General features: G+C 53.6%; 1 protein-coding gene across 1 annotated transcript; it reads right to left on the reverse strand.

Annotated features, from left to right (window-relative positions):
- Nucleotides 1-3,405: 3,405 nt before the first annotated feature.
- Nucleotides 3,406-9,878, reverse strand: LOC105472555 (cystatin B). The gene is made up of 3 exons (XM_011725925.3): nt 9,727-9,878; nt 4,107-4,208; nt 3,406-3,789 (listed from the first exon to the last, which is right to left on the reverse strand). The coding sequence occupies exons 1-3, from the start codon at nt 9,790-9,792 to the stop codon at nt 3,661-3,663; spliced, it is 297 nt and encodes a 98-aa protein (XP_011724227.1). The 5' UTR covers nt 9,793-9,878; the 3' UTR covers nt 3,406-3,660.
- Nucleotides 9,879-22,683: the final 12,805 nt, after the last annotated feature.

Below are 22,683 nucleotides of genomic sequence, written 5' to 3' on the forward strand. Positions count from 1 at the left end.
GACTACAAGTGTGTGTCACCAAACCTGACTAATTTTTTATTTTTTGTATGTAGAGATGTAGAGACTATGTTGCCTAGGCTGGTCTCAAACTCCTGAGCTCAAGTGATCCTCCCACCTCAGCCTCCCAAAGCTCAAGCCATTTTTAACATTGCCGAGGCAAACAGTTTTGGGGAACCATGCCTGAACGAACCATGAGTAAGACCTTCACGTTGTCTTTCTGGCTCTCGGGGGTCTGGAGGGGAAGTGGCTCATGGCAGGTCCCAGCACGTAGACCTGTTTTCTGGTTCATGTGCCAGGATGGGGAAGGACCTGAGCCGTCAGGGTCCTGGGGATCCAGTGTCTTAATTCATTCAGGGTAGCCCGTCCTGCCCTCCAGACTGCTGGGCACAACCGGGGCTCTGTCCCAGGACCCAGGGCTCCTCCAGGGCAGCTGCCGTGACGTCGTGGCTATGAGGCTGCCTCCCAGAAGGCGCCATGCTTTTGCCCAACCTGGAGTCCCCACTCTGCTGCTAGCACCAGGACAGTCTCACCTGCCTCGGCCTCTGGCTCCTCCTTAAGCTTCAGGTCTGAACTTGGGCATGGTCTCTGCCCAGAAGCCTTCTGCATCTCTGTCAGATCCCCATTTACCTCCAACAGGAGCCTTCCTTAGGGCACTTGGTAAAGTTTCACATCCATGACAGTGACAGTCACCGCCCCCATGCTGTGAGCCCCACGGGAGTCCAAGCTGACTTCATTCTTCCCTTACCACGTGCCTCACCCACTTTGAGCTCCTGTATTAGCCCATTCTCATGCTGCTAATAAAGTCCGAGACTGTATAATTTATAAAGGAAAGAGGTTTCATCGACTCACCGTTCAGCATGGCTGGGGAGGCCTCAGGAAACTTACAATCATGGCGGAAAGGGAAGCAAACACATCCTCCTTCACATGGTGGCAGGAAGGAGAAGTGCCAAGCAAAAGGGGGGAAAGCCCCTTATAAAACCATCAGATCTCACGAGGATTCACTCACTATCACGAGAACAGCAATGAGGGTAACCACCTCCATGATTCAGGGACCTCCCACCGGGTCCCTCCCATGACATGGGATTATGGGAGCTACAATTCAAGATGAAATTTGGGTGGAGACACGGCCAAACCATATCAGAGCTCCTAACGCACTCTCAGAGGGCAGGGTTGAACCAGCAGTGGGTTCGGTAACAAGGGACTTTCGTCAGCGGGTAGTGAAATTCATCAGATTTCCAAGCTGCTGCTGCCGATGCTCCTAAGGAAGCAGACGACAGCATGTGGATGAAATTGACAACTTCATATAAATAATGTATATATAGAGAGAGACGGAGTCTTACTCTGTCACCCAGGTTGGAGTGCAGTGGTACATTCTCGGCTCACTGCAACCTCCTCTGCCTCCTGGGTTCAAGCTATTCTCTTGCCTCAGCCTCCTGAGTAGCTGGGATTACAGACACCTGCCACCCTGCCCGGCTAATTTTTTGTATTTTATTTTATTTTATTTTATTTTGCAACGAAGTCTTACTCTATCACCCAGGCTGGAGTGCAGTGGTGCAATCTCAGCTCACTGCAAACTCCGCCTCCCGGGTTCACATCATTCTCCTGCCTCAGCCTCCCGAGTAGCTGGGACTACAGGCGCCCGCCACCACGCCAGCTAATTTTTTGCATTTTTAGTAGAGACAGGGTTTCACCGTGGTCTCGATCTCCTGACCTCATGATCCACCCGCCTCGGCCTCCCAAAGTGCTGGGATTACAGGCGTGAGCCACCGTGCCCGGCCTTATTTTATTTTTTTTCAGTAGGGATGGGGTTTCACCATGTTGGTCAGGCTGGTCTCGAACTCCTGACCTCAAGTGATCTGCCCACCTGAGCCTCTCAAAGTGCTGGGATTACAGGCGTGAGCCACGCGCACCCAGCCACAGAAATAATTTTGATCCCTTTGTCAACCTGTGTTTAAACCAGACCACAGCATTAATTACATCTTTTATTTTCTGTTTTACGTTGGTATTTCCTGTTTACATACAAGCTTCTAACCCTAAATCCAGCTTCCCCCAACCCAGGTGCCCCATAGGAGTTCCTGGTCACTGCTCCTGCAGACACCCGCTACCTTCCTGTTGGGGATGGCTCTACCGCTGTGTGGCACCCTAAATGGCACCTCCCCCACCTGCCTCCCACTGGAAGTTCTCAAGTGGGAAATACCTCGGGTTTTCCTTTCAATGCAAAACTGCTTGATTCCGTTTTGCATGTTATAAAAGCTTATTCTCAGAATTCATGTTAAGAGTACAGAATACACAGTCCATGATTCTAAGTTTTCTTTTTTTCCTTTTTTTTTTTTTTTTTGGAGATAGGATCTCACTTTGTCACCCAGGATGGAGTGCAGTGGTGCAACTTTGGCTCACTGCAACCTCCACCTCCTGGGTCCAAGTGTTCCTCCTGTCTCAGCCTCCCAAGTAGCTGGGGTTATAGGCGCCTGCCACAACACCCAGCTGATTTTTCTATTTTTAGTAGAGACAGGGTTTCACCATGTTGGTCAGGCTGGCCTAGAACTCCTGACCTCAAAGTGATCCACCCACGTTGGCCCCCCAAAGTATTGGGATTCCAGGTGTGAGCCACCGCGCCCAGCCTGATTCAGAGTTTTCTATCGTCACTTTCAAAGCTCTGTGGACTCACAGGTAGATCCCTCCTTAGTCTTTACCGCCCTCTGATCTGGACAGCCTGAATCCCACGGCAGCAGTTCTGGCGTACGCTGTCGGACACCTTGGAAGCAAAGTGCAGCTCAGGACACCCTCAGGAATACACTCACATTATGACCCCGGTGCACAGAGACTTTCACCCCTAGTCTTAGCTCTTATCATGTATGATGCTCCCTCTTCTGTCCTGTTTAACACAGCATCACAGGTGGGAAGCCACTGGGCCGATTCCACGAATGGGAAGTAATCCCTGTTGAAAACTAGGCGGCGTTTTTTAAATAGACACACTCTCCTAAGATACCTCCCTTTAGCAGCCCACATGGCTCCACGGGAAGCCTCCCGCATCGCAGGGCGCTCGGTGAGGCTGCAGGCTATTCCGCACGTGCACGACAGTGTTGCTGCCTCTCTGTACTGGAGCATAAAGTGTGTGAATGTATCTGAGATCTGGAGCCAGTTACGCTGTGGAATTGGATTTACTCACACTCTTATTTTATGGGAGAAACTGAGGCTTGGGGCCAGGACCTAGAGTCAAAGCAACAACATGCAAAGATGGTGGTTAGGAACGCGGGCCAGAGCGGCAAGGTGTGAATCCTGGGTCCACCACCCGCTTGCTGTGTGAGCCGGGCAATCTCCCCGGCCTCCATGCCCCCGAGGGGAAGGACCTGCCCAGCGTGGTTCAGACGAAGAAAAAAAATCCAAAACAAAGGAGGCAATCTGTAAGGATTTTAAAAATATATCTATTTTGAAAATATTTTGAAAGTAATTAAGATCACTGATTGGGAAGGAAAGAAATCAACACAGTGAAATTTAGGAAGAGAAATGCAAGAGCAGCTGCTGAATCCCGCCCCCTCCACCCCAAGGGCACAGCCCGGAAATGAAGCTTATTTTAGGATCACAAGTGCATGCTCTGGTCCACGGAGGATCACTTTAATTATCAGTCTTCTGGCTGAAGGGTCCTGTCCAAAGTCAGGATCAGAAATAGCTCAGCTCGTCGTGCTTGGCTTTGTTGGTCTGGTAGTTAGACAAGGTCAAGGGCTTGTTTTCTTGAGGGAGAGATTTGAACACTCGCAGGTGTACGAAGTCCTCGTCGCCAACGTGCACCTGGGAAGAGAGTGGAGTGAGAGGAGCCTCTGATCCCGAGTCACCTTGCTGCATCCCTCCAGGTCATTCGCAGCCGGCTGACAAGCCTGTCTTCTCCTGCAGGTGCAGCGGACGCCTTGCACCCCACATCCCTTAGGGTTCTTAGCTCTCCGGAAGCCCCAGTCCTCCTGAAAGGCCGATGGACACACACAGTAGGATGCTCATCTCAGGGGGCAGCCACAGGGTGCACCAGCACCTGAGACCACAGAGCCCAGGCCTGCGCAGGCGGCTTTCTACCAGCACCCGTTTGGGGCGGGCCCTCCCACGCCACACTGTACCTTGATGAAGTAGTTTGTCCCCGCGACCACCTGGCTCTTGAACGACACGGCCTTAAATACAGGGAACTTCTTGTTTTCCTTCTCTTCAAGCTGGGACCTCACCTAGGCAGAGGGGACATGAGGATGTCTCAGCGGCTTCTTGGATTCCCTCCTGCTGGAGTAACTTGCACGCACGTGCACACACACACGATTCTGACACTGGCTCTTCACACAATTGTCTCTTACAACTGAAGGGACATTTTAACTGTTAGCCTAATAATAAAGTAGAAAAAAACAGTTCCAGTCGGGTACGGTGGCTCAAGGCTGTAATCCCAGAACTTTGGGAGGCTGAGGTAGGCGGATCACTTGAGGTCAGGAGTTTGAGACCAGCCTAGCCAAATGGTGAAATCCCGTTTCTACTAAAAATACAAAAATTAGCTGGGCGTGGTGGTGAGCACCTGTAATCCCGGCTACTCGCGAGGCTGAGGCAAGAGAATCACTTGAACCTGGGAGGCGGAGGCTGCAGTGAGCCGAGATCAAGCCACTGTACTCCGGCCTGGGCAACAAGAGCAAAACTCCATCTAAAAAAAGAAAATTAAATTGGGCCAGGCAGGGTGGCTCATGCCTGTAATCTCAGCATTTTGGGAAGCTGAGGTGGGTGGATCACTTGAGGTCAAGAGTTCGAGACCAGCATGGCCAACATGGCGAAACCCTGTCTCTACTAAATATAGGAAAATTAGCAGGGTGTGGTGGCAGGTGCCTGTAGTCCCTGCTACTTGGGAGGCTGAGGCAGAAGAATCACTTGAACCCCAGAAGCAGAGGTTGCAGTGAGCTGAGACCACACCACTGCACTCCAGCCTGGGCAACACGGTGAGACTCTGTCTCAAAGAAAAAGGCCAGGCCGGGCGCGGTGGCTCAAGCCTGTAATCCCAGCACTTTGGGAGGCCGAGGCGGGTGGATCACGAGGTCAGGAGATCGAGACTATCCTGGCTAACACGGTGAAACCCCGTCTCTACTAAAAATACAAAAAAATTAGCCGGGCGTGGTAGCGGGCGCCTGTAGTCCCAGCTACTTGGGAGGCTGAGTCGGGAGAATGGCGTGAACCCAGGGGGCGGAGCTTGCAGTGAGCCGAGATCGCGCCACTGCACTCCAGCCTGGGAGACACAGCGAGACTCCGTCTCAAAAAAAAAAAAAAAAAAGGCCAGGTGTGGTGGCTCACACCTGTAATCCCACCACTTTGAGAGGCCCAGGACGCGGATCACTTTGGAGTTCGAGACCACCCCTGCCCATGTGGCAAAACTCCATCTCTACTAAAAATATAAAAATTAGCTGGGTGTGCTGGCTCACACCTGTAGTACCAGCTACTTGAGAGGCTGATGCAGGAGAATCGCTTGAACCCGAGAGGCAGAGGTTGCAGTGAGCCGAGACTGCGACACTGCACTCCAACCTGGGCAACAGAGTGAGACTCCATCTCAAAAAAAAAAAAAAAAAACAATTAAATCTAACGTAGTTTAAAAGTACTCTGGGGTCAGGCACAGTGGTTTCTGTCTGTGACACCAAAACTTTGGGAGGCCAACGCCAGAGGATTGCTTGAGCCCTGGAGTTGGAGACTCCATCTCTGAAAAATAAATAACATACAAAAACTAGCCAGGCGCGGTGGCGGGCGCCTGTAGTCCCAGCTACACGGGAGGCTGAGGCAGGAGAATGGTGTGAACCTGGGAGGCGGAGCTTGCAGTGAGTCGAGATCCTGCCACTGCACTCCAGCCTGGGAGACAGAGCAAGTCTCCGTCTCAAAAAAAATAAAATAAAATAAAAAATAAATAAATAACATCAGCCAGATGTGGTGGCATGCGTCTGTGATCCTAGCTACTGGAGAGGCTGAGGTGGATCGCTGGGGTCCTGGAGTCCGAGGTTACCGTGAGCGATGACTGCACCACTGCAGCCCAGCCTGGGAGATATGGTGGGACCCTGTCTTAAAAAAAAAAAAAGTGCTCTGGCTGCTGCCTAGGTTAACGGGTAAGCACAAGAGTGTACCGGAGTGACGAAGCCGGTCCCAGAGAATTAGGGGTTTAGTTTAAAAAAAAAAAAAAACGGGCCGGGCACAGTGGCTCACGTCTGTAATCTCAGCACTTTGGGAGGTTGAGGCAGGTGGATCACGAGGTCAGGAGATCAAGACCATCCTGGCCAACATGGTGAAACCCCGTCTCTACTAAAACACAAAAAATTAGCCGGGCGTGGTGGCGCACGCCTGTAGCCCCAGCTACTCAGGAGGCTGAGGCAGGGGAATCGCTTGAACCTGGGGGGTGGAGGTTGCAGTGATCGCTGAGATCGCACCACTGCACTCCAGCCTGGCAAGAGAGCAAGACTCCATCTCAAAACAAACAAACAAAAAGGAAGTGGCAGGAAGCACACCAGTTGGGAAAGAAAGGGAGTCACCCAGTATTACCGGTAGCGGAGCCACCAGGGCAACCTGGCCCAAGGCCCCACCACCTCCCAGCGCCAGGGAGGGCCTTTGCTGGGACAGGCTGGAGAAGAGAGGCCTGGGGCCCTGGCAGGAAAGGCTGGGGAGGTGGGGAAGGGAAGGTGCCCTCCTGCCCCCCATGTTCTCTGCTCAAGGTCGCCATGCTTCTCGCTGCATGGGCACAGTGGCTACCTGTGTCTGGAGACCAAGCTGTGTGCCCCTCTCCCAGCAATGTCCAGTGGGCCTGCGGGGACACACCAGTGTGGCAGCCCTCACCCCCAGTCACTGAGGGCTCAGGTTGGGTCTCGCCCACAGACCCACCCCAGGGCATGGGAGGATGAGCACTGGCCCCTCTCTTTGCTGTTTCGGGAGCAGGAGCAGCAAAGTCTGCAGGGCATGGCAGGGAAACCCCCAGGAGGCTGTGGAGGAGGCTGTGCACCGTGGAGGTGCTGGTTCCAGGCCAGGCCGCCTGTGCAGCGTGGGCACTGACGTGGGCACTGACGCCGCTGACAGGGAGCAGCAGGGGCCGGCCTCTCACTGGGGGAGCCCTGAAAGGCAGGATGAGTTAGAAAGCCGCAAGTGACCGACCAGTCACCTGTGTCGGGGGTGTCGACAGTGGGGCAGACGGGCTGCGAAGGCGCAGGGGTGGCTCTGGGGGAGGGTCCCCCATGCAGTGGCACAGAATGAGGAACTCTGCTGGCCTTAGGGCTCAAGCCAGGCTCTGGTCTCCACCTTCCTTGTCTGCAAAGTATGATAGGAACACTCAGCCCGAGCGCTCCCATAAGGAGTCGGTAAGACAGGGCCCGACTAGGGGGTGTCCAGGAAGCACCCCTGCCCCTCCCTCCCGCCCTTCCTTAGAGACCACCCGGCAAATGGGCTGCCTGGTTCATACGCCTGCCTTAACGCCCCTCCCAGTAGCCATGGCTGGGCCCACTCAGGTCACTTTTGAGACAGGGACTCTTTTCTCCTGGCTGCAACAAGAACTCATTCGAAGTTCAGAGTGGGTGACAATGCGGGATGTCTTAGGCCTGGAAAGCCAGGAAACGGGTAAGGAAGAGCTGGGTAGGCTTCTATGAGTGGCTGTCGGGGAGAGGAACCACTTTTCCAGGTGCGGCTCCCACAAGCAGCCTGGGCAGGCACCGGCCGGACAAAAATGCCTCATTTCCAAAGGTGTCATGAGACTGACTCATTCTGCCCTTCTTCCCGCAGTCGGATGGTCAAAAACCCTTGAGTGATGAGGCTGTGGGCTGATCACATTCAGGAAGCAGCAGAGGGGAGGAAAGATAAAAGGAGAAAGAAGGCTGGGCAGGGCTCACACCTGCAGTCCCAGTGAGAAAGAAGGCTGGGCGGGGCTCACCCCCGCAATCCCAGCACTGTGGAAGGGTGAAGCTGGAGGGCCGCTTGAGCCCAGGAATTTGAGACTAGCCTGGCAACATGGTGAAACCCCGACTCTACTAAAAATACAAAAATTAGCCAGGCGTGGTGGCGTGCACCTGTAGTCCCAGCTACTCAGGAGGCTGAGGCAGGAGAATCGCTTGAACCCGGGAGGTCAAGGCTGTGCCACTGCATTCCAGCCTGGGTGACAGAACAAGACCCTGTGTCAATAAATAAATAAATAAAAATAAAGGAAAATAAATTTGTTTCCTTTTTCCTCTCCTTACTCAAAACACAGGCCAGACCAGCCTGGCCAACATGGCGAAACCCCGTCTCTACTAAAAATACAAAAAACTAGCCGAGTGAGGTGGCGGGCACCTGTAATCCCAGCTACTTGGGAGGCTGAGGCAAGAGAATAGCTTGAACCCAGGAGGCAGAGGTTGCAGTGAGCTGAGATCATGCCACTGCACTCCAGCCTAGGCAACAGACCGAGACTCTGTCTCAAAGAAAACAAAAACAAAACAAAAACAGGCCTCGGCTGGGCATGGTGGCTCACACCTGTAATCCCAGCACTTTGGGAGGCTGAGGCGGGCAGATTACTTGAGGTCAGGAGTTCAAGACTAGCCTGGCCAATCTGGTGAAACCCCGTTTCTACTAACAATACAAAAATTAGCCGGGCATGATGGTGCATGCCTGTAATCCCAGCTACTCAGGAGGCTAAGGCAGGAGAATCTCTCGAACCTGGGAAGTGGAGGTTGCAGGGAGCCCAGATTGCGCCACTGCACTCCAGTCTGGGCAACAGAGTGAGACTCCGTCTCAAAAACAAAAAACAAAAAACCCAGGCCTCAGCATCGCCTGGACCTGTTCCTGCTTGGGGCATCCACTTGGTCACCAACTATGACAGGGAGGCGGGCCCGGCCTGTGCTCCCGGAGGGGCTTCCTGCAGAGGACCTGCTCACTGAAGCCCCTCTAGAATCCTCTGGAAGGTGCAAAGCAACAGGACGTCCATTTTACAGGCGAGGAAACCGAGGCACAGGGAAGGTTGCCCTCTGCAACCCAGCCCGGTTTTTATCTTGTTTCTTTGTGTGTTTTAGCTTTTTATTTAGACTTACAGTTTGAAACAGTGTTAGAATCAGAAGCGTGTAAAGAAACCTGTAGACCTTTGTGCAGATACGCTTAAGTTTTAACCCACGTGCCTTATCGCTGGGGACCTCTTGCACTCTCTCATGATATTTGCCTGAACTAGTTGAAGATATTGACAAAGATTCTTGCTTGGCCAAACTGTAGTCGGGCTCCTGAAGCGCCTAGGCCACCTGCGCACTTCCTTGTAAAATCCAATTTTAGCAAGAAGCCTGGCTGAGTCCGTTTGGCCAGACCCTCCCCACCCGCTTGCTATCGGGTCACCGTGAAGTTTGGAGCCGGCTGCTCACCTGCGCCATCGCCGGCGACGCCCGATCACCTGAAGCGCCTCATGCCTGGGGTTTCCCCTCAGGGATTGTCCATCCAGGGACCGCACCCTGCTCCGGGGCTATCAGTTGCCACTCGCTCTTGCTGTATTCAGCGGAGCCCAGTGTCTCCCCAGCGCCGACCCAGGCGCGACCCCCTCCCCTGCACACTCGCGCGCAGCGCCCGAGCGGAGGGAGGCCTCTCACGGCCACAGCCCCGCCAGCCCGGGGGTCCAGGACCGAACCCGCCCGCCCAGGTGCGCAGCGGGGCCGAAGTGGCTTCTCCCGCTCCAGGAGCCGCGGCCTCGCCCTGAGGCTCAGGCGGGACCCCGGGCCGGCCCCGTCCCCGGGGCCCACCCACCTGGTCAGCGATGTCCTGGGTCTCGGCGGTGGCCGGCTGCACGACGGAGGGCGCCCCGCACATCATCTTGGCGGCGACGGAGGGAACCTGGCGAGGGGACTCGGCGACGGGACGCGGCGGCTCCTCTGCTCAAGTAGGCGCTGCGGTCACGTGACACGCGGGCGGAACCAAGGCGCGGGGAGGGGGGACCTTGGCTTGGGCGTCCCCTGCGGGGTCGCGGTGGCCCCGCAATAAGGGGCGCGCGGGGCGGGGCGCAGGGAGGGGCGCGGGGCTGGGAGCCTGGCTACCACGCTCCGCGGGCTCCGTCTCCGCGCCCAGGGCCGGTGTCGGGAAGCAGCGCCCCCCTCCCGGGGTTGGTGTGGTCTTTCCAGGCGCCGAGTCACAAGGACTGGGGCGGGGGCGCGGCCAGGTGTCGCCGGTGGGTTGGGCGCGCAGGGTGGGACCATGGGGAGGGGCAGTCGGAGGGGGAGCCGTCCTGCAGTGTGGCGGGGTCCGGGCCGCGCACGAGGGAGGGCACGGGTGGGGTGGGCGCAGCGCTACAGGGGTCAGGGGTTCCGGCCCTGCGGGAGCAGGTGTGCTGGCTGCTGTGGACATCACCGCTTGTGACCCAGGACACTGAAGGCTGAAGCGGGTGGACAGAGGGGCCCAGGGAGGAGGAGACGCGCCCATGCGCCCCAGGCTGGGTGGGGGCAGGGGGTAGATCAGAGGGATGAGAAGAAGGCAGGGTTCTCTGGTGGAATTGGAATTTGAGTTTTAGGATTTCTTTTCTTTTTTCTTTTCCTTTTCTTTTTTTTTTTTTTTTTCTTTTTTCTTTTTTTTTTCTTTTTGAGACAGAGTCTCGCTCCGTCGCCCAGGCTGGAGTGCAGTGGCTCAATCTCGGCTCACTCTAATCTCCGCCTCCCGGGTTCAAGCGTTCCTCCTGCCTCAGCCTCCCGAGTAGCTGCGATTTCAGGAGCGCGCCACCACGCCCGGCTAATGTTTGTGTTTTTTGTAGAGACGGGGTTTCCCCATATTGGCCAGGATGGTCTCGAACCCTGACCTCGTGATCCACCCGGCTTGGGCTCCCAAAGTACTGGGATTACAAGCATGAGTCACCGAGCCTGACCTCTTTTTTTTCTTTCTTTCTTTCGTTCTTTTTTTTTTTTTTTTTTTTTTAAATTTTAGACAGGGTCTTGCTCTGTTGGACAGGCTGGGGTACAGTGGCCTGATCACAACTCACTGCAGCCTGGACCTCCTGGGCTCAATCGATCTTCCCACCTCAGCTGCTATAGTAACAGGCTCACCCTACCACACGCATATACAGAGAGTTTCACCATGTTTCCCAGACTGGTCTGGAACTCCCGAGCGATCTGTCCACCTCGGCCTCTCAAAGTGCTGGGATTAGTGGCATGAGCCACTACACCCCTAATTTTTTTTTTTGAGACGGAGTCTTGCTCTGTCGCCGAGGCTGGAGTGCAGTGGCACGGTCTCGGCTCACTGAAAGCTCTGCCTCCTGGGTTCACGCCATTCTCCTGCCTCAGCCTCCTGAGTAGCTGGGACTACAGACGCCCACAACCACGCCTGGCTAAGTTTTTGTATTTTTAGTAGAGATGGGGTTTCACTGTGTTAACCAGGATGATCTCCATCTCCTGACCTCGTGATCCACCTGCCTCGACCTCCCAAAGTGCTGGGATTACAGGCATGAGCCGCTGTGCCTGGCCTGCACCCCTAATTTCTTTAAAAACTGTTTTTGTAGAGATGGAGTCTCACTATGTTGCCCAGGCTGGTCTTGAACTCCTAGGCTAAAATCGATCCATCCCCCGAAGTGCTGGGATGACAGGCTTGAGCCACCACACCCCGAAGTGCTGGGATGACAGGCTTAGGCCCTTTGGTTTAGGATTTGTGTTAGACTGGACCACCTGGAAAAGGGAGGGGTCGCTTGCCTTATTTGGGGTGGGGGTGGGGCCTGTGCTAGGCACCTATTGGTGTGATTGGCTCTTCAAAATGACCAGACACCCCACCCAAGGGCTGTCCCTCAGGGGGACTGGTCCGCTCCTGGGTAGAAGGCCCAAGCAGGAGCGGCCCATGAATGAGTTGTGGGGGCCTTTCCCTTACCTGCCAGGGCACAGCCTGGTCTGTCACTTCAGGCAGTCAGGTGTGGTTGAAGCCTGGGGGGAGCTGGGCAGAGACCTGCATCATTGTTGAATGAGTGAAGGCAGATTTGACCCCACGAACATGGAAAACTCTTCTATGTGGAAAACAAAGCATCAGAGGAAAAAATGGTCAAGAGAAAGGGATGTCCGCTGCCTGTGCAGGTCCTGCGGCTCTGTGGGGCTTGTGCTGTGGAAGGTGTTGGCCTTGAGGCCTTTGGTCCTGAGGTGCCTCCTGGAGTCGGATCCTCACTCTCCAGGCTGGAACCGGGTCCTAGGTGCCTCCATTGTACAAATAGGAGGATAACAGCTGTGGAAATAAACAGAGCCCACGCACATGAGAACAAAAGGTCATTTATTCAGGGCTTGCTGTACAAGGGAGTCGCCATCCTCTCTTGTGTTGACCGAGATTCCTCAGCAGGCGGAGGCAGGGCCAGGGAAGAGCCTGGAATGGGAAGGGGAGGCTCAGGTGCACCTAAGGGAGGCTGTGGCCTGGGAGCCGGAAGAGGGGCTCACTAGGAGTGTGACCACGACAGGTCTCTTGCCCAGGGTGTGGGAAGTCAGCACACTGCCACCCAGGGTTTGCAGCAGACAGTTTGGACCACGAGGCTGTAACTGAGAGGAGACCTCAAATCCACCTCCCTGAGGAGTATGGGGCTGGGGACTTTTAGGGATTTGGAGTGGGCTGAGGGCGGGGGCCGCTGATGGGTGGAGGCGTGCAGGGTGAAGTCATGGGGTGGGGTTGAAGAAGCTGTGTTTTCATGCTGGTTCACTTCCTCTGTGGGGCTCTTCAAGCTGGTTGGCCTGGAATTAAGGATCTGAAACATCTTAAGGAGTTTTTTTTTTTTTTTTTTTTGAGACAGAGTCTCGCTCTGTCGCCCGGGCTGGAGTGCAGTGGCTGGATCTCAGCTCACTGCAAGCTCCGCCTCCCGGGTTTACGCCATTCTCCTGCCTCAGCCTCCCAAGTAACTGGGACTACAGGCGCCCGCCACCTCGCCCGGCTAGTTTTTTGTATTTTTTAGTAGAGACGGGGTTTCACCGTGTTAGCCAGGATGGTCTCGATCTCCTGACCTCGTGATCCCCCCTGTCTCGGCCTCCCAAAGTGCTGGGATTACAGGCTTGAGCCACCGCGCCCGGCCAGTTCTTAAACAAAAGAACAAAAGTCTCATGATTCTGAAGTCAGAGATTCCATCTGTAGGAACAGTGGGATTGCAGATGGTCACTAGTGCTACGTGACTCTCAGAAGGAAGTGGGCTAAAGTGTAGCCTGACGAACACTCAGTCATCCTTCTCTCCCTGCCTCCCCCTCCTGCCTCCCCCTCCTTCCCTCTCTCCCTGCCTCCCCCATCCTTCCCTGTCTCCCTGCCCCCCTTCCTTCCCTCTCTCCCTGCCTCCCGCTCCTTCCCTCTCCCTGCCTTCCCCACTCCTTCCCTCTCTCCCTGCCTTCCCCCTCCTTCCCTCTCTCCCTGCCTCCCCCCTCCTGCCTCCCCCTCCTTCCCTCTCTCCCTGCCTCCCCCATCCTTCCCTGTCTCCCTGCCCCCCTTCCTTCCCTCTCTCCCTGCCTCCCGCTCCTTCCCTCTCCCTGCCTTCCCCACTCCTTCCCTCTCTCCCTGCCTTCCCCCTCCTTTCCTCTCTCCCTGCCTTCCCCCTCCTGCCTCCCCCTCCTTCCCTCTCTCCCTGCCTCCCCCCTCCTTCCCTGTCTCCCTGCCTCCCCGCTCCTTTCCTCTCTCCCTGCCTCCCCCCTCCTTCCCTCTCTCCCTGCTTATCCCCTCCTTCCCTCTCTCCCTGCCTCCCCGCCTCCTCTCTTTCTCTCTCTCTGTCTCTTTCTTTCTTTCTTCAGAGTCTCGCTGTTATCCAGGCTGGAGTGCAGTGGCGTGATCTTGGCTCACTGCTGCAACCATTGCCTCCCAGGTGCAAGCAATTCTCCTGCCTCAGACTCCCAAGTAGCTGGGATTACAGGTGCCACCATGCCCAGGTAATTTTTGTATAGAGACGGGGTTTCACTATGTTGGCCAGGCTGGTCTATGAACTCCTGACCTCAGGTGATCCACCCGCCTCGGCTTCCGAAAGTGTTGGGATTACAGGCATGAGCCACCATACCCGGCCTGTAACTCTATTTCTGCTGAATGCTCAGTTATAACTCTGTCCAGAACCTGTTCTGACCGTGGCTCCTGTGGCTCCTCCCCAGAAGCAACTCAGTGCAAGAGGACAGCTTCCCATGATTTCATCTCTGACCCACTCGGCCAGCAGCAAGCACCCATTGCCTAGCCACCCCAACCCCTTCCCCCAAACTACCTTTGAAAAACCCTAACCCGGCCGGGCGCGGTGGCTCAAGCCTGTAATCCCAGCACTTTGGGAGGCCGAGGCGGGTGGATCACGAGGTCAGGAGATCGAGACTATCCTGGCTAACATGGTGAAACCCCGTCTCTACTAAAAACACAAAAAACTAGCCGGGCGTGGTGGCGGGCGCCTGTAGTCTCAGCTACTTGGGAGGCTGAGGCGGGAGAATGGCGTGAACCCGGGAGGCGGAGCTTGCAGTGAGCCGAGATCACGCCACTGCACTCCAGCCTGGGAGACACAGCGAGACTCTGTCTCAAAAAAAAAAAAAAAAAAAAAAGAAAAGAAAAACCCTAACCCTCAGGCCTGCGATGAGATTGATTTGAGTAACCACTCCATCTCCCTTGTGGCATGGCCAGCCTCACATCAATTCACTTTTTTTTTTCTGAGACAGAGTCTCCCTCTGTCTCCCAGGCTAGAGTGCAGTGGCGCAATCTTGGCTCACTGCAACTTCCACCTCCCAGGTTCGAGCGATTCTCCTGCCTCAGTCTCCCGAGTAGCTGGGATTACAGGCATGCATCACCACGCCCAGCTAATTTTTGTATTTTTAGTAGAGACGAGGTTTCACCGTGTTGGTCAGGCTGGTCTCAAACTCCTGACCTCAGGTGATGAACCCCCCCTCGGCCTCCCAAAGTGCTGGGATTACAGGCGTGAGCCACCACACCCGGCAATTAACTTTCTTTACTGCAATGCCATCGCCTTTGTACAGCAGGCTGTAAGAACCTGTTGGGCAGTTCCACCTCGGCCTCCCAAAGTGCTGGGATTATGGGCATGAGCCATCACGCCCAACCATACTGACTTTTACCTCCCATTCTTTGATGCCAGAGTTTTTCATTTTACTAAAGGCAAGGGAAAAAGACTAAATATCTTGTCTCCCCACTTAGAGAATGAAAAAGAAAAAAATTATGAATATTTCTTATCTGAGAAAAGTGAACCCCCTTTTTTTTTTTTTTTAAGACGGTCTCGCTGTGTCACCCAGGCTGGAGTGCAGTGGTGCGATCTTGGCTCACTGCAAGCTCTGCCTCCCGGGTTCACGCCATTCTCCAGCCTCAGCCTCCCAAGTAGCTGGCACTACAGGGGCCCACCACCACGCCTGGCTATTTTTTTGTGTTTTTAATAGAGACGAGGTTTCACCATGTTAACCAGGATGGTCTCGATCTCCTGACCTCATGATCTGCCTGCCTTGGTCTCCCAAAGTGCTGGGATTACAGGCATGAGCCACTGCGCCCAGCCTTCTTCTTCTTCTTCTTCTTTTTTTTTTTTTTGTTGTTGTTGTTGTTGTTGAGATGGAGTTTCGCTCTTGTCGCCCAGGGTGGAATGCAATGGCAAGATCTCGGCTCACTGCAGCTTCTGCCTCCTGCATTCAAGCAATTCTCCTGCCTCAGCTTCCCGAGTAGCTGGGATTACAGGCGCCTGCCACCACATCCAGCTAATTTTTGTATTTTTAGTAGAGACGGGTTTTCACCATGTTGGTGTTGGCCAGGCTGGTCTCGAACTCCTGACTTTGTGATCTACCCATCTTGGCCTCCCAAGGTGCTGGGATTACAGGTGTGAGCCAACACGCCTGGCCGAAAGCGAACCCTTTTAAGTTGTCAAGCCCTGAGAGATATTAAAATAAGACAGCAATCACATGCTGTTTCTCCTAGACCTGTGTCACCATCTCTGGAAACTGGTTCCTCTCACCACAAGTAGCTTGAAGTGAACCTAACAATGCTGCACACAGGACACTGTAATCCATACAATGTATAGCCAATCACTAATCAATATTATTTCTGTAAACCAATGAGAATTCCTGATAGACAACTTTGTATCAGCCTGCTCCTTATCCCTCTTTTGCTTTAAAAACCTGCTTGTCGGCCGGGCATGGTGGCTCACGCCCGTAATCCCAGCACTTTGGGAGGCCAAAGCGGATGGATCACCTGAGGTCAGGAGTTCGAGACCAGCTTGGCCAACATGATGGAACCCCGTCTCTACTAAAAATAAAAAATAAAAAAAATAGCTGAGCATGGTATCAGGTGCCTGTAATCCCAGCTACTTGGAAGGCTGAGGCAGGAGAATCATATGAACCTGGGAGGCGGTTGCAGTGAGCTGAGATTGTGCCATTGTACTCCAGCCTGGGCGACAGAAGCGAAACTCCGTTTCAAACAAAGCCCTGCTGTAACGAAGGTCAAAAGCAGCACTCCCAAGGCAACATGGAAGTGTCCTGCTGTCCTCAACTTTAGCCCATGCACAGTCTCTACACCAATTCTGCCTCAGAAGGAAGAACTTCAACAAGGAAGAAAGGATGAAGGACGACAAGACCTGGGGGCACCTCAGAGACTTTGAACATCACTCACATTTGAAATCTGCATTCAGAAGGATCAAAGTTTGAAACTTAAACTATTTCAGAATCTCACTTGCTTGATTTTTCTTCTGTGTGCCTTCTTCCTCAGCATGCTGATCCAGGTTTCTTGGGGATTTTTTTGGGCTTCTTGTTAACACTCGTAAGCAGGTGACTAATACACCTGTTCCTGGTTCCAATTAGTTGTTTGTGTTTCCATTATGCAAGAGTTTCATGGGAATTTGTTGTTAATTAAATTCTAGACATCAGAGGGTCTCAGCCCAAGCAATAGGTGACGGGGTCTGCGGGCCCCATCCCAGCCCCCTGTTCATGAACCTGCAGGCGGTGCTGCGGGGAGCTCTGCCTGGTGGGAAAACTGCTGACATGGTGCGCTGAGGTCAAAACCCCTCTGTTGCAGGATGTCCCAGCGGGCCTCAGGTCCTCCCTGTTTGCTGAGCTTGTGTTTCAGCTGCCTTTCTTTCCCACTGCAAGCCCTGCCTTCTTCCAAAAGCTGCCGGTAGATCCAAAATCCTGCAAACTTCTACTCAGGTTGCAACATGCAACGTGAATTCCAATACTCTCACATTTCTATTTGAGGATTTCCCAAAAGCCAGTGGCTTCCAAGGAAAAAGGCCTGAGACCGGGCATGGACTATTCACCCTTGCATCTGGCTGTGCGCCTTACTCACACATGCCTCTCATACGTCTACGTTTGCTGTTAAGGAGCCCCTACTGCAAGTATGCAAGTATGGGGAGAAAAGAAAGAAAAAGAGGGAAGACCAGGCGCGGTGGCTCAAGCCTATAATCCCAGCACTTTGGGAGGCCGAGACGGGTGAATCATGAGGTCAGGAGATCGAGACCATCCTGGCTAACACGGTGAAACCCCCATCTCTACTAAAAATACAAAAAAAATTAGCCAGGCATGCTGGTGGGCACCTGTAGTCCCAGCTATTCAGGAGGCTGAGGCAGGAGAATGGCGTGAACCCGGGAGGTGGAGCTTGCTGTGAGCCGAGATCGCGCCACTACACTCCAGCCTGGGTGACAGAGTGAGATTCTGTCTCAAAAAAAAAAGAGAAAAAAAGAAGAAAAAGAGGGAAACAACCAGTGAGCCGGGGAGGGAGGCCCGCGGGGCACTTGCCTGTCGGGCAATACAAGGAAAACTGCTCAGAACCCAGCAGCATTCGAAACACACAAGAGCAAGATGGTGGCAGGAGTCACATCAAACTCATCCTGCATGGGCACCCGGACGGACAGATCAGTCAGCGGTGGATGTGCAGTGCGCTGTGGGCTGTGTCACAGCGATGTGGTGCCCAACACCTCCCTGTGTGACTAAGTCCTGCCATAGGATGACTAAGCAGGACCAGACCAGAAACTGGATAAGCTTCTAAGAGCATGGCCTGCTTGACACTGTTACAGGAAAGGGGTCCCAATCCTGACCCCAAGAAAGGGTTCTTGGATCTCTCGCAAAAAAGAATTCAGGGCAAGTCCACAGAGTAAAGTGAAAGCAAGTTTATTAAGAAAGTAGAGGAATAAGAGAATGGCTATTCCATAGAGCAGCCCTGAGGACTGCTGGTTGCCCATTTTTATGGTTATTTCTTGACGATATTCTAAACAAGGGGTGGATTATTCACACCTCCCCTGTTTAGACCATATAAGGTAACCTCCTGATGTTGCCATGGCATTTGTAAACTGTCATGGCACTGGTGGGAGTGTAGCAGTGAGGATGACCCAGAGGTCACTCTCATGGCTGTTTTGGTTTTGGTGGGTTTTAGCTGGCTCCTTTACTACAAACTGTTTTATCAGCAAGGTCTTTATGGCCTGTAGTTTGTACGGACCTCCTATCTCATCCTTTGACTAAGAAGGCCTCAGCCGTCTGGGAATGCAGCCCAGTAGGTCTCAGCCTCATTTTACCCAGCTCCTATTCAAGATGGAGTCGCTCTGGTTCAAACACCTCTGAACATGTTCATGCATTGTTTGACCCACAGTAGATAAACCTGAGGCTAAGCCCTTGATTGATAATTCTCGAGAGCATATCACCAATTAGGAAAATGAATAGTGGTGGCCAGGCACGGTGGCTCATGCCTGTAATCCCAGCACTTTGGGGGACCAAGGTGAGAGGGTCACTTGAGCCCAGGAGTTCAAGACCAGACTGGGCAAAGTAATGAGACCCCATCTGTGATGATTAATACTGAGTGTCCCAAAGTACTGATCCTGGGTGTGTCTGTGAGCGTGTTGCCAAAGGAGATTAGCACTGGAGTCAGTGGACTGGGGAAGGCGGACCCACCCTCAATCTGGGTGGGCACCATCTAATCAGCTGCCAGCATGGCTGGAATATAAAGCAGGCAGAAAAATGTAAAAAAATGGGACTGGCCTAGCCTCCCAGCCTACATCTTTCTCCCGTGTGGATGCTTCCTGCCCTCGAACATCGGACTCTTTACGTTCTTCAGTTTTGGGACTCAGACTGGCTCTCCTTGCTCCTCAGTTTGCAAACAGCCTACTGTGGGACCTTGTGATCGTGTGAGTTAATACTTAATAAACTCCCCTTTATATATCTCTCTCTACAGAAATAAAAAATTAGCCAGCTGAAGTGATGCACACCTGTGGTCCCAGCTATTCAGAAGGCTGGGGTGGGAGGATCACTTGAGCCCTGGAGGTCGAGGCTGCAGTGAGCTGTGATTGCAACACTGCACTCCAGCCTGGGAGATAGAGTGAGACCCTGTCTCTTAAAAAAATAAAATAAAATAAAATAAAATACAGTAGTGAGACATTTCAGGCCATTTAAAGATTTGAAATTATGATCTTTAATATTCATTAAAAACTCGGTCATGTTTTCTTGTTTCCACCTCTACCCCAACGGAAAAAGAGAAAATACAGTGAAAAAGAGGTTTAAACTTAGTTTTTCTTCAGGTTGAGCCCTAGTGTGACTTTCAGTCAGAAATGGGTTATACTGTGGCCAGGCGCAGTGGCTCATGCCTGTAATCCCAGCACTGTGGGAGGCTGAGGGGGGCTGATCACTTGAGGTCAGGAGTTCAAGACCAGCCCTGGCAACATGGCAAAACCCTGTCTCTACTGAAAATGCAAAAATTAGCCAGGTGTGGTGGTGGGCGCCTGTAGTTGCAGCTACTCGGGAGGCCGAGGCAGGAGACACTTGAACCCAGGAGGTGGAGGTTGCAGTGAGCTGAGATCGCGTTACTGCATTTCAGCCTGGGTGACAGAGCAAGACTCTGTCTCAAAAAAAAAAAGTGTGTGTGGGGAGGGGTGCTTACATCGGAGAGTGTTTTTGTTTCTGCCTTCAAAGGTCATGCCAGGAGAAGATATATATATATATATTTTTTTTGAGACAGAGTCTCGCTCTGTCGCCCAGGTTAGAGTGCAGTGGCGCGATCTCGGCTCACCGCAAGCTCCGCATCCTGGGTTCCCGCCATTCTCCTGCCTCAGCCTCCTGAGTAGCTGGGACTACAGGCGCCCGCCACCACACCCGGCTATTTTTTTGTATTTTTAGTATAGACAAGGTTTCACTGTGTTAGCCAGGATGGTCTCCATCTCCTGACCTCGTGATCCGCCTGCCTCGGCCTCCCAAAGTGCTGGGATTACAGGCGTGAGCCACCGCGCCCGGCTATTTTTTTTTTTTTTTGAGATGGAGTCTCGCTCTGTCACCCAGGCTGGAGTGCAGTGATGCAGTCTCGGCTCACTGCAAGCTCTGCCTCCCGGGTTCACACCATTCTCCTGCCTCAGCCTCCCTAGTAGCTGGGATTATAGGCATAAGCCACCGTGCCCAGCCCGAGAAGAGATTTTTTCTTTTTCTTTTCTTTTTTTTTTTTTTTTTTTTTGAGACGGAGTCTCGCTCTGTCGCCCAGGCTGGAGTGCAGTGGCCGGGTCTCAGCTCACTGCAAGCTCCGCCTCCCGGGTTCACGCCATTCTCCTGCCTCAGCCTCCGGAGTAGCTGGGACTACAGGCGCCCGCCACCTCGCCCGGCTAGTTTTTTGTATTTTTAGTAGAGACGGGGTTTCACCATGTTAGCCAGGATGGTCTCGATCTTCTGACCTTGTGATCCGCCCGTCTCGGCCTCCCAAAGTGCTGGGATTACAGGCTTGAGCCACCACGCCCGGCCGAGAAGAGATTTTTTAAGTCACTTTACTCTATTTCCAAATCTTAGTCTTCCATATTTTTAGAGACCACCTGCCATGTCCTTTCCGTCTGAAGCCTGGCATCTCAAGCCTGGTGTGAAGGTGTGCTCCCCAATGAACAACTTCACCCTCCTAGGACAGCTTAGTCCCTCTCACCCTGTTCTCAGCAGCGGGGTGTGACATACCCACTGTGCACGTGACATACCCACTGTGCACGTGACATACCCACTGTGCACGTGACATACCCACTGTGCGTGTGACATACCCGCTGTGTGCGCGCGACATACCCGCTGTGCACGTGACATACCCGCTGTGCACGTGACATACCCGCTGTGCACGCGACATACCCGCTGTGTGCGCGCGACATACCCGCTGTGTGCGCGCGACATACCCGCTGTGCGCGCGACATACCCGCTGTGCGCGCGACATACCCGCTGTGTGCGCGCGACATACCCGCTGTGCGCGCGACATACCCGCTCTGCGCGCGACATACCCGCTGTGTGCACGTGACATACCCACTGTGCGCACGACATACCCACTGTGTGCGACATACCCACTGTGCGTGTGCAATATACCCACTGTGCGCGAGACATACCCACTGTGTGAGATATACCCACTGTGCGAGATATACCCACTGTGCGTGAGACATACCCACTGTCTGTGCGACATACCCACTGCGTGCAAGATATACACGCTGTGCGTGACATGCCCGCTGTGCGCGACATACCTGCTGTGTGCGAGACATATCCACTGTGTGCAGGACATACCCACTGTGTGAGATATACCCACTGTGCGAGATATACCCACTGTGCGAGATATACCCACTGTGCGTGACATACGCGTTGTGTGCGAGATATACCCACTGTGCGTGAGACATACCCACTGTCTGTGCGACATACCCACTGTGTGCAAGATATACACGCTGTGCGTGACATGCCCGCTGTGCGCGACATACCTGCTGTGTGCGAGACATATCCACTGTGTGAGATATATCCACTGTGCGAGATATACCCACTGTGCGAGATATACCCACTGTGTGTGTAACATACCCACTGTGTGCGTGACATACCCACTGTGTGCGAGACATACTCACTGTGTGAGTGCAGGGCCTTTTCTCATTCGTGCTTGTCCCCCAGAAAGTCATGTCTGCTGGAACCTCAGAATGTGACCTTAATTTGGAAAATGGGTCTTTCCAGACATGGTTAGTTAACATGAGGCCATGTTACATTAAGGCAGGCCTAAGTCCACTGACTGGTGTCCTCATAAGAAGAGGAGAGGCTGACCAGGCGCAGTTGCTCACGCCTGTAATCCCAGCACTTTGGGGAGACTGAGGCAGGCAGATCTCTTGAGGTCAGGAGTTCGAGATCAGCCTGGCCAACATGGTGAAACCCCATCTCTACTAAAAATACAAAAATCAGCCAGAAATTGCTTGAATCCTGGAGGTAGAGGTTGCAGTGAGCCGAGATCATGCCACTGCACTCCAGCCTGGGCAACAGAGCGAAACTGTCTCAACAACAACAACAACAAAGGAAAAAAAGGAGAGGCCACAGAGACGGGAAGAACTCTTGTGAAGACAGACACAGGGAGGGGGCCACGAGAAGATGGAGACAGAGTCTGGGGAGATGAGGCCGGGGAGCACTGAGACCCGCCAGAAGCTGGAGGCGGCAGGAAGGACCCTCCCCTGGAGCCTTCAGAGGGAACATGTTTCTGCCGACACCTTGGTCTCGGCCTTCTGGCCTCCAGAGCTGTGAGAGAATAAACTTCCGTCATTTAAAGCCACAGGAAATGGACACGTGTTCCTTGTATGTCGCACAGTATATATTTTCTTTTTTTCAGGTGGGGAGACAAGGTCTTGCCCTGTTGCTTAGGCTAGAGTGCAATGGCATGATCTCAGCTCACTGCAGCCTGGAGCTCCCGGCCTAAAGCAATCCTCCCACCTCAGTCCCCATCCCCTCCCACCCAGTAGCTGGGACTACAGGCACACACCCACCAAACTCGGCTACTTTTTATATTTTTTTTGGAGAGACAGGGTTTCGCCATGTTGTC

This window comes from Macaca nemestrina, chromosome 4 (assembly GCF_043159975.1).
Source record: "Macaca nemestrina isolate mMacNem1 chromosome 4, mMacNem.hap1, whole genome shotgun sequence".
Classification (NCBI taxonomy): domain Eukaryota; kingdom Metazoa; phylum Chordata; class Mammalia; order Primates; family Cercopithecidae; genus Macaca; species Macaca nemestrina.

What these genes read in the sequence shown, in the direction of transcription:
- LOC105472555 (XM_011725925.3), bottom strand. Translation starts at nt 9,792, where the DNA reads ATGATGTGCGGGGCGCCCTCCGTCGTGCAGCCGGCCACCGCCGAGACC. An exon ending in CCCAGGACATCGCTGACCAG is followed by an intron (nt 4,209 to 9,726) that starts GTGGGTGGGCCC and finishes CCCTCTGCCTAG; the next exon opens with GTGAGGTCCCAGCTTGAAGA. An exon ending in GGACAAACTACTTCATCAAG is followed by an intron (nt 3,790 to 4,106) that starts GTACAGTGTGGC and finishes CTCTCTTCCCAG; the next exon opens with GTGCACGTTGGCGACGAGGA.